This window comes from Anser anser (assembly GCF_964211835.1).
Source record: "Anser anser genome assembly, chromosome: Z".
NCBI classification, from domain to species: Eukaryota; Metazoa; Chordata; class Aves; order Anseriformes; family Anatidae; genus Anser; species Anser anser.
This window is the reverse complement of record NC_139723.1, coordinates 21026872-21039084: the sequence shown is the minus strand read 5'-3', so window position 1 is coordinate 21039084 and position 12213 is coordinate 21026872. Positions and strand designations below refer to the sequence as shown.

The 12213-nt window shown below is 39.2% G+C and overlaps 1 protein-coding gene across 5 annotated transcripts in view; it reads right to left on the bottom strand.

Annotated features, from left to right (window-relative positions):
• Positions 1–3064: 3064 nt before the first annotated feature.
• SNCAIP (synuclein alpha interacting protein) overlaps positions 3065–12213 on the bottom strand; it is a 91814-nt gene continuing 82665 nt past the window's right edge. For 4 of the 5 annotated variants that reach the window (XM_083819154.1, XM_083819153.1, XM_083819155.1 and 1 more), the window contains 3 exons: positions 10585–11647; positions 8779–8849; positions 3065–3647 (listed from right to left, as the gene is read on the bottom strand). In XM_083819154.1, the coding sequence (XP_083675280.1) occupies positions 3563–3647; positions 8779–8849; positions 10585–11647 (1219 nt within the window). In that variant the 3' untranslated portion in view covers positions 3065–3562. The remainder of the gene's footprint in view (positions 3648–8778; positions 8850–10584; positions 11648–12213) is intronic. The other variant, XM_083819156.1, reaches the window with a different exon arrangement.

Here is a 12213-nt window from a genome sequence, read left to right as displayed (position 1 = left end):
TCACATCCTAATACTGCACGTATCTGGGTGTTGTCCATCCCAAATACCCGCAACAAAAAAAAAACAATCAGACAAGCACAAAAAACAAAGCTCCCAGCAAATGACTTTCGCTCATTTTGAAGAATGGTATCATTCTTCAAAAATTAGGAGAGCCATGCAATATGAAACTGTGAATTCAGGGCTCTCAAATGCCGTATCAATTGGCTTTGATACAGATCTACAGGACATACACAGAAAGGTCTTATTCTGCAGTCTTTGCGAGACAGTGAACATGAAAAGCCATTCTTTATGTCCACAGTGCCCACAGATAGAGCATTACTAGGACACAGGGAGGTTCACTAGCAAATGACTCCACTCCCTCCTTTTGACCAGAAATTTCCCAGTGGAACAGGGGAAGACCTTTTCTGGCAAGGGCTGTAATTTAAAACCTTTTGTGCTGCTGTTGAAAGCTGTAGTCAAATGATATTTTCTGAAGATGTTTGTTGGAAAATCCCTGATCAGCTCTTCTGGGAAATGCTTATACTTCGTTGACAGAGGCCTGACTTAGACCCATGCCAAGGGGATCTGCCTGGAGGATTATAAACCAAACAGAAGGAGTTATGGCACCTGGATTCTATAGCTACTAAGGATACAAATATACAGAGCACACGCTTTAGCCAGACGAAGATCACAGAATCAGCATTTCTCTAATAGGAATGACATCAGAGTGTACCACGTGTAGGCTTTGGGGCCCTAGGTAGGAGACAAACTACAAATTAGGAACAATAAAACCAGCAGTTTATACATGAGTTCACCTTCTCCAGGGATAAAACCCTCCAGACACTACTTTTCATGCTTGCATCAAGTTGGCAACTGCTTTCTGCCCCAGTGTGCTCAGAACAGTGGGGAGTCATAGGAGCAGCATGTGCAGCTCTCACTGAAAACACCCAGGCTTTCCAGCTGTATGCAATTATCCAATTATCCAGGACACAACTTTGATTACCTAGCAGATATCTTTAACCACAAACCCTGAATGTCTTCTGGCATCCCAATCCTATGTCATTTAGTAATCTCCTATTGCCCTACAATTTCTTGTGTAATTTGTTTTAATGTGTGCTGTATAAGAATACACTGTACAGAAACTGAAACCCAGCAAAAAGCAGGTGACTTTTGAATCCTCATTCTCCACATCTGGTAATTTATTTATTCCAGGATTTGACAATATTTACACCTTAACCTGTTTTAGATCCTTTCACAGTTGTTCAGATTTATTCCCTGCTGCAGCTAGAGCTACGGTGATAGCTATGGTGGACTTCACAAATTTCCAGTAACTCAAGATCACCAGGCATGCTTTTATCTTTTTGTCTGCACAGTATCCCTTAAGATTGAAACTGTGTCCTTCAAGCCTTTGTTCACTGCTCTCACACAAGAAAAAAAGAAAAACAAAACAAGTCAGGTGAGTCATTTTAAGGGTGATTTGTGAGGGTTAAGACCTTTCAAAATGTATATTTGCTTTTTCAGATTGAATATTTGTCCTTCACAAATCTTTATTCAGCTCATGCTTCTGCCATGACCACAGTCAATGATCTTCATGTTCTCAAAAATGCAGATTACAAATTTGTTCTGACATCCACTGACACCAGATTTCTCTTTCTTATGCTCTATTTCAGCACACAGGCAATTGCAGCACATGTGTCTCTTCTCACTTTGCATTTAGATTTTTCATGCACACACAGACGATGGGAGGCCCAGTTAGAGGTACTGCTGTTCCTGGCTGACAGATATTTTTGGAGGTTTGGTTGTTTCTTTAAACAACACAGCTCAGGTCAGCTACAGTGCTAAGTTTATTACTTTAGCTCAAAAACCAAAGCGTTGCCAAGTGACAGATAAGAACTGTGGAAAGAAACTCAGAATTTCATTTCTGTTAAGTGGATGCTTTTCTTATTTCAAGTTGTATTTTTTTCTGATCTCTGAATTGGCTCCATTTTATCCAGTAGTACTCTGTGCTTATCCAAAGCCTCTAAGTAGGGTGTCTGGGGCATTCAGTCATCTTGGTGTATGGCAGCTGTATGGCCAAACATGACATCACTCTGAAGAGTGAACCAAGTAAGTACATTCACATCACTTAATTATAGGTATCCAACTACTAAGTAACTCTTCCAACAGCTCTACTACCTCCACTTCCCCTGCAGTAAGTAGGAAGGTGCTGACATCTAAAAAAGGTCAGATGAATCATATTCAGGATGCCCCTGAAAACTATTCTCATGGAATGGAAGGCCAGAGGTTAAGGTGTGCACAGCAAAAAACAGGCAAGAAAAACTGCAAAAAAAAAAAAAAGTAACTCCCATCATCAAAATCCTCTTGGGTGCCCACATTATTCACTGACAAGTTATGAAATTGTAGGAAATTAATTTGCATAATTTCAGCATCGTGGTACATCTTCTGTGGAACATTTTTGAAAAAATGTCTTTGGCAAGCTTCCTCTGTCTTCCCTATGTTTTATTACAACAATCATTAAAAGAAATCCTCATGTATCTGGATCTTTCTCATCAAACCATAGCAGTCTTCAAATGGAAATGGCTCAATATAAATAAAACAAATACATACGTAATTGTTTGGTCTAAATAAATGCTTCAGGTGAAGATTGCCTCCTAGTCTGCTTTTGGATGTCATGCTGTATGTGACACACCTACAGAATGTACTGTAATTTATGAGAAACACAGTGAATTCAGTAAGCCACTGAAGATTCACTTTCTCTCAAAGGTTCCAAGTGCATTCAGTACAAGGATAATAACAACTTTGAAAAAGTATGGTCGGGGTCTTAGCAGGTCACTTGGTGATTTGAACAGACCTGAGCACATTGCCAGTGTTTGGCAAGTTAACAGTAAATGATAACTTAAAATTTCATTAAAAAAAAAAAAAAACTATGTATTTTAAAACTGAAAAGAACCATTGAACATTCAAGCAATTCTTGACTCAACTGATTGTACCAAAATTCTGATATTGGACATTGCGTCCTTATCAAATAAACACGGAAAAGAGAAACAAAACACTTGAAGCTTAAAAGAGTTAAATATGAGAAGTATTTGCACTCAGTGTGTCCTATTAACACAGTTTTATTTCCTTTTTACAAAAGTAGAAATAACAACAGACAAAACTTACTTGAAAAAAATCAATGCTTTTGCCTCAGTCGCATTGAAGAGCTGAGTAGGCAGAGTCCTGGTTGAAACTTTGATAGTATATTTCATTGACAAAGGGAACTAAAGTTATATGACAATATATCCATGCAAAAGACAAAGTACAAAACGTGTTCTGTGGCCCAACAAACATTTTGGAGGTTGCCTGTGTCATAACAATTTTCAAATTGTTACTTTTGCTCACCCATGCCTTTACACAGTACAGCTTACAAACAAGTTACATATACACACATATCATAAAAAAAGTCTTGTATATGGTCTAACTGCTACGAATTAAGGCATCCTAACAGCTGCTGTTTTGCTGGTGAGGGATATGTCTCGTATTAGTGTTTCAAAAGGATTTATTTCAGGCATTTCAAACAAAGTGAGACATCATGAGATGTGGTTTAGAGGAAAAATTCCTGCAGCTCTGGCTCTTCAGAACTCTTTTGACTGTAGGATTTCTGTCTTTTCTTACTGACGTCATCATGCCTGGAGAGAAAAAGAAGAAAATTACTCATGGTAACACTGACAATTAGAGGGATTTGTCTTGTGTTTATTTACTGTTTTATCTGATTTGCAAGTTTTGAACTCTCAATTACTCTTTTTCTTTGGACTTATTTCTCTGCACAGATATTACATACATTACTTCTTAATACTGTAGATTGTTACTGACTTTCCCATAGCTCCTATTCTGCAATCATAACTGGAAAGCAATAAAAAGATGAGAAACCTTTTAAAAATAGAGCAATAATTAATAAATTGTCAAAATGTTCTGGTAATAATGGATAGACTGTTCCAAATGCCCTAAATCCTTTAGGAAACAGTACTGCACTGATAAAAAGATCAACTACAACAACTATCACATGTATCCTGCTTGTTCCTGACTCTACCTGAAAGGGAATCTTCTAGATTCCATCAATAATCGTCAGAGAGAAATAAGCACTTTCACAAGGTGGTTCACTGGACCTCCTTTATGTGTCTACTTCAGGAGAAGATGGTGGCACATGCAATAGGAAAAAATGATAAGGACTATACTTCTTTCTAAGACAGGCACTATACCTTATTTAACATTGTAATTAGGTAATATCTTAATCGTAATGGTTAAGACTTTTACCAAATGCATAGATAAGGATCGTTTCTCTATAATGTCTTCATTTCCACATTATGTAAAATTTAATTAAAAAAATCTGTCTATTGTGTATTTGACCCAAATGTTACTTTCCAATTGAAGGTAGAAAAACTAAACATTAAACATTTGCAATGTTAAGTTTCTTCAGTTCCTTTCATATGCCCTTATTCTGAATCCCCAGATGGTTCCCCTTCCTGTCAAGTAACCTTTAAGATGAAGGATTTTGGATTAAGCATCCAGCCCACAGCAACTTTCATAGAAAGCTTTCATTTTTAGTTACTACTGCTGAATGGTGAAACTCCTACAATACAATCATGACTAGCTGGTTGGTGGCTGCAAACAACAGATCCTGATGGTTAAAAATCCACAGCAAAGGGCAAGAGTGTGTATAAAACTTTTGTCTTAGGCTTACAAATCTGTGAGTCTGATTCTTGCAAACCAGAATTTCACTCTAATTTATTCCAGTCTACAATCACTACAAAGAACCAAACATCACCAAAAGGCTGATTCTTAGTACGCTTAGATATCCTTGTGGCTACTTCAGGATTTAGCAGTGGCTGACCTTCTCAGGGACTATCCTTGCAGATGCTGGTAAGAGGGTAGGAGGGGGCATTTTACTTTAAGTCCCCTGCATTCATCTCACGTACTGTGGCTTACATACCCAACATTAGAGCAAAAGACATAGAACCGAGCTAGGGGAGGCAGAATCTGCAGGACTGAGTGGAGGAGGTAAAACAGGAGCACTTAACTTTTTGCCATAAAGTCTTGGCACTTAGCATATGTTGCACTTGTCAGAAATATGTTTAGTGTTAAATATGGAGCTTTATGAAGTGATGCTTTCTAAGGCTAAGATAATTTGGATCAATTAACTACTGAATTAGCTCAGGTTTGCAGTGGTGAAAGGCACTGTGTCCTCACATTTAGAGGCAGCCAGGCATTTCAAAGACCTCATTCTGTCATTCTACAGTTGCACTGTGATCTTAAAGAGGGTCACTTTTATATTACTAACTACTAATATTACTAATATTACTATTACTAATATTACTATATTACTAACTAGTAATATTACTAAGTAACCAAATTTCTAGTATCTTCTGGTGCCTGTAGGAACAGAAATATCCCCAGAACTACCCAACGACCCCTCATGCAACAGGCACCAATATACCATCATAACAGTTCACAAGAGAACAACAGTAAATTCTGTGGAACAAGAGCTAGATTATTTCTATATTGATTTTATATTGTATTAGTTTGAATCAAAACTGTTTTATTAGACATACAGATAAACATCCTTTTTCTAGAGCACATATTTGGGATGAAGCTGCAATTTATCCCGTACTATATCTGGCAGTGGGAAATCTGTTAGGTTAGATCCACTTACTATTTTAGAGGCATACCCAGTTTACTATCTGACAGAAACCTGATGGTAGATTCTGCTGATTGCCCCTGATGCATGAAGCAATTTTAGCTGTTGATAGCTGCAGCTAATACAGGGCTTTGTATTGATATGGTGAGTTAGTGCTTACTTTAATGTTCTGCAGATCTCAGATGAGTTAAAGTGTGGGAAAGAACAGTTCATTGGCCTACATGAAAGATGGATAAAACTACAAGCATTTGCTTGGAATTGTAATACACAGGAAACGAGCCGATCCTTCCAACAGGGGGAAAAATATCCCAGGATATCCCACACATCTGAAATTTATGCTAGAACCTTCAGAAAAATAATGAGTCTGAAATTTTATAAGGATCCTACGAAATTTAATAAGGTTCTCTATGATTAAGCTGTAACCAACCTGAAAAAATAAACTACACAGCCCAGATGTACCTGGGTATTTTAATGAAACAATAAAAAATGCAATAGAAGCTGAAGAAAAATCACCGAAAATGGGCTGAAAAGAACATCATTCGATTCCAGGTAGATTTTGTATAATGATTTCAGATTTCAGAAGATGCTAATACTATCCCTTATATAAAGGTCCAAAGTTAAAATGGGTTTGGGACTATGCCCCTGAATGAAACTGTCTACACAGGTTTAAAACACCAAAGACTGCACTGTTTCCAGAAAGGTTATTTTTTGAAAACTGCTCTGAAATTGTAATTACACAGCCTCCCCAGAACACCCATGGAAGAGTTCAGACTACATACAGAGACGCACAGCACACCTGATGGTGATGATTTTCCATTATTTAAGTTTCACAGGCTAGACAGCAGCATGCAGTGGACTAATGATAGGCACCCATTGTGCCCTTTCAAAAATCACAACACATGCTGAAAAGTACAACAAGGGTTGGCTTAGAAATTCTGAGAGGCCGGAGATCTGTGTTCTGGTTTGTGAAAAGCACAATATATTGCATAAAATTTGTAACTCTCATAAAACTTAATCTGGCACACAATTTGCCCACTTCTGTCCTACTCTGTTGGTACAGTAACAGCCCATTCAAGCTCTGCTCTAAGTGCACTCTGTTCCTTGTTTCCTGCTCTGATTTTCTACATGCTCCACTGCCATAAGAGCATGAAAAAGGACAGCAGCTTCAGGACACGGTGCATGGATCAGCATTGCCCATGTGGATGGCAAGACGTGGGAGCTCAGTCCTCATGAGACTCCAGTAGCTGCAGCCAGACCTACACCATCTTTTACTGCCTCAGGGGAAATGCCACCCTGCCAGGGACTTCTCACACAAGAGCGTTTACACAAGGCAACAGCGAATTACAGCAACTAGCTAAAATCTATGAGATGACTCTAACATAAAGGTGAGATTAACAGCTGTTTTATTACTCCAGGACTGGACACACAGCTGGGCATTTTGACTGGAGACTGCCCGCTGATGTTACCTCAAACCGCTGCTGTACAGGCAGCCTTCTACACTGGAATTTCCCTGTTTTCAAGACAGAATGAAACTTCCTGGAACTTTACAGCTCTTTGTTTCACATACACTTTGCCAATGATTTCAGAAAAAAAGGCTTTCCTTTGCGTTACTGGAATTGATATTTTAAATATGGGAAGATCCTGGCATTAGCAAACAAGTGAACAAAAAAAAATATTAAACATTTTTAAAAAAGTAATTTGAAAGAAATTTAGGCTCCTGAACTGCAGGATGACTAATGTATAGTTTTTCCAGAAGTATCTTCAAATGTGTAACTTTGGTATGAATAACAAACATTTCCAGGCCTAATGAAAGGATTTGTATCAGGAATAGTGTAGCCAGCAGAACCAGGGAGGTGATCGTCCCCCTGTACTCTGCTCTGGTGAGGCTGCACCTCGAGTACTGTGTTCAGTTTTGGGCCCCTCACTACAAGAAGGACACCATGGCCCTGGAGCATGTCCAGAGAAGGACTACAAAGCTGGTGAAGGGCCTGGAACACAAGTCCTATGAGGAGCGGCTGAGGGAACTGGGGTTGTTTAGTCTGGAGAAGAGGAGGCTCAGGGGAAACCTTATTGTTCTCTACAACTATCTGAAAGGAAGGTGTAGGGAGCTGGGGGTCAGCCTTTTCTCATAGATAACCAGTGATAGGACAAGAGGGAATGGCCTCAAGCTGCGCCAGGGTACGTTTAGGTTGGAAATGAGGAGACATTTCTTCTCAGAAAGAGCAGTCAGGCATTGGGATGGGTTGTCCAGGGAGGTGGTGGAGTCACCATCCCTGGGGGGTGTTCAAGGAGAGGCTGGACGTGGTGCTTAGGGACATGGTTTAGTGGGTGACATTGGTGGTAGGGGGATGGTTGGACCAGATTATCTTGGAGGTCTTTTCCAACCTTAATGATTCTATGATTTACATCTCAGTTTAACAAAAACAAAACAAAACAAACAACAACAAAAAAAACAGATAATCACATTAATTTAAAATTTACCAGTTGAAAAACAATGACAGGTAAATTTTACAAAGCATTTGCTTCTACAATGAACATACATCTTATAAAATGTTTTTTTCCACATTGTCTTTACAGACCTTGAGGGACTTGTCTCTACCTGCCTGAATAGTCCTTCCGGAATACATCTTCATTAAGCAGTTTAAATGAGTCAAAGTTATCTTAACAAACTTAACTTCAAAGTTTGAGGGACAGTAAGAAAAATCTGCAAAAACAGGAGAGCACTAGACTTGAAGTGCAGTATTCTGCCTCGTGTTCTCTGTACTCTCCATTTAGAGATGAACTGTGGTGTTTCTGGTCTTCTCGTGAGAGGAAATTTAATTTCCATTCTCATCTGGTACTTCACTTCCATTCAACAGAGGCTGAATACTCAGCCAAAGTGAACTATACTCCCTGGTGGATTTATGACTACTTTTTATACTCACTTGGAATTGAAATCCTGTAGCCAGTTCAATGGTGACATCAGCAAAAATCCATCATAAATTTCTGCTTTTCTAGGAATTGAGATGTTCATCTACTCATCTATTTCCCTGCTTCTGCATCAAACAATTCTATTATTTCAGTTATGAATAATGTTAGCAAATACATGCAATTTGAGAAGACAAAGCGACAGACCATGCACATACCAAGCATAGTTACACAGATGTTCTTCATTCAATGTGCTAGAGGAAAAACTGGTGTGGCTGCAGTAAGGCCCCTAAGGAAGTACAACATCAAATCAGTTAAAAACATGCACTGAGCTTATCACATGCATAACATGAAACACTATCAAAATAGCCATGGTAACATTTTAACAGATTTCTTTTTAAGTTAGTAAAAGATCTGAATCTATTACCTCTTCAAGATACAAGCTGTGGCCCTTTGGGCTGGTATCAAAATGTATACCTTCTGTGTTCTGATGTTCATAACATCATGCAAACATGCATGTCATAACGACATGCAAACATGATCTTTTCACAGATAACATGCATGTTACAGTGCAAGCGACAATACTGTTAGAATTACCTCATCTAAATCCTTAAATTTGTTCGGGAACTATAAAAAACACTCATAAGCTTGCAATCTATCAGAACATCTTTGAAGAAAGACCGTCTTTTCCTCTATCACTACAAAATCTGAACCACCCTTTTGAAAAAAAAAAAATTGCCATTGGGTTATGAAAATGTTTCTATGGTAAATCAGCACTTTGATTAGACACTGTGTCTTTAAAGGCTGAAATCAGCAGTTCATACTGTGATTCTGACTAAACTTTAATAAATCAACTTCCACTTTAATTTGGCCCATTAGATCTTCTTAATTTCATTTCATGTTCTAATATCACACTGTTCTAGCAGTACCCATTAATATGGACTGCTTACTATTTCCCAGTTCTCTGATTTTTCCATACTCATTTTGCCTACTCTGTGCTTAAGAGTTTCCTGTGTTTTTCTTCCAATACCTCATCATACTTTTTGCAGTATATAATTCACTGTTCCTCCTCCTACACATAGCCTGTTTTATGTTCTTTCTCTTTTTTTATCTTGAAATTATTCTTTTGCCTCATGTCTTTCCATCCACCCCTCCCCTTTCAGCCTGTCTTTCACAGAAGATGAAATGATCTACCGTTCTTTTTCACTCAATCCTTTATTATATCTCCAGACACCCAAACTTCTTTCTGTTCCACACACACACCATGCTCACACTATTTTCTACCTGTCTCTCCCATTCAATACGTCTTTCTCTTGGAAGACACATTAGTTCAAAGCATATTTCTCCCTTCTTTTGAACAAGAGAGCCAGCCTTCTAGATGGACATGTTCCTTTTTCTGTTGTGATCGCCAAAAGGGAGCTCTGTTCTTCACAGAGAGGGGATGATCTGGACTCAGTACATTTTGCTACAGATCAAACATACACTCTGCAAACAGAAGACCGTGTGCTCTGAGAAGAGGGTGGGTACTGGCAACTTAGATACTTAAGGGATGGCAGTAGATGCCACAGAAGCATGGAGAACCCCTTCTGCTATTTTTACTCTTTATATTTTGACACTTACTTTTATCCTGTTGGCCTCGTCAGTCATGCCTACAGGACAAAAAGGGACTAGCCCTTCAGGTATTTACTCCTCAGAAAATACCATGGATTCAAGTATGAAATTCTCTTTTTATGACTTGTCACTCAAGAGAAACATTAAACATCATTTCCAGATGAGTCATGTCTCTGTGGAGAGCTTTCAACACAGAACACATGCACTAAAAGGATGGACTAGCAATGCCTACCATTCCTCGAGAAAGCCTTCAAAGATTAAAACAGTGGACTGGCTTTCTTTTGCTCAAATAAATTACTTGTGTACATCCTTTTGCTATAGAAAAATAGGAAGAAGCAGATGTCAAACATTCATTACTTTAAAAGAAAAGAGAAAAAAAAAAAAAGGGCCCTTCCTCCTTTCAGTGCACTCACTGGCTTGTTTCTTCCTTTTGTGAGAGCTGCTGGATTTCCCTTGCTGTCTGCTGTCTTCCTTCCTAATGACGTAAAAGGCAGCGTCGATGAGGTTTTGATCAGGTTTGCTGTTTGGCAGTTGTTGTTGTTATTTTGGTTACCACTGAGCGTCTCCATTATGGATCGAAAGGTTCCAAAAGGCCTTTTTAGCTGGTCTCCTGCTGGTTCCCCAGTGCTGGGTGGAGCCCGCAAAAGTGCTTTGCCCCGATCTTTGTCCTTTTCCTCATTTAGTTCTGACTCTGCTAGCTCCACCTGCACCACAGGCTCCTCGAAAGTTACTCTGAGTTTCAAATTTTGGGAGGTTCTGCGCTTTGAAGATGGAGACTTGAGAGCACTCTTAGGGCTTGTGGCAACCTTTTGAGCAGTGGCACTGTCTGTGCTGGACGGAGAGCTGTCTCCACAAAACTGGCTCTGAGGTACAGTACCAGACTGATACTGGGCTTCGTTATCTGGATCACTACTCTCTGAAGTAGGGGAAGGGCTGTGGCCATCCACTGACTTAGAAGCTCTGGTACCAAAAGGGAAGCGGCGCCCTGCTGCTGAAGTGTGTTTCTTAATCATCAGGTGCAAACTCTCTGTGCTCTCAACACTTTCCACTATGGGCTGAGGCCTTGGTTTGTCAGTTCTTTTCACAGCGGTGTTCTTATGGTCCTCAGAATTAGCTGAGTCTGTGTCAGACTCACTGAGAGACCTCTGCATAAGCTGCCTCAGTCTGGCTAACTTCAGCTCCCTTTTCTCTGGCAAAATCTTCTTCACGTTCTTGGAGGATGCATGAGCATCCTGAAATTCCAAAGTCAGCTTTTCCTGCATACAGACATTTTCAGAGATTTCCTTTCCCAACAACTGGCGCAAGATTTTATCTGAGTCCTCATCTTTTATCTTGGCTCGAGTGCGACTAGAAGTTCCCAAGCTGCCAAGAATCTGAATCCCTTCTTGGGTGTTCAATTTACTTTTTGGTGGAGACAATTCATCTGCTTCAGATGGTTTCCACTGGGGTTTGCCAGAGGCAGGGGATGATGGCGAGCTTAAAGAAAAAAAAGAGGAAGAAATACCACGGCCAAATTAATGCACATATAAAATGCAAAACTGCCATTTCCAGTTTACAAGTCTGTCTCAGATTATTGTTACTTATCCTCTTTTTTGCTACTCACGTGGAATTCATTACTATGATGCTACAGTGAAGAACACAAAGAGAAGGATGCAACTCTGCTTCCATTCCTAATTAGGATTTGAGCCTCTTTACTTTCTTTTACAAAGAAAACTCCTTAAAACAAAAACTTAGGATCATCATTTCAATGCCAAAGATGAGTTTCTCAGGAAAACGTTTGAGAAACTACTCTTTGTGGGAGCTGACATGGTTTAGAAGGTGAAAAAAAGCCACAAGGACAAATGCCTACTGGGCAAGTCATATCATAATACAAAAGTAGGTTATTCTAAATACTGATAAGGTATCAGCCCTCTGCATAGCTATGATTTCATAAATCTAAACTTCATCTGGTACTAGTAATAGCTATGTAAGACATCATAAAAAATCAGATCCATTCACACTCAAAACCTTCTCAGATATGAAATACTGAAAAGCATGTGAAC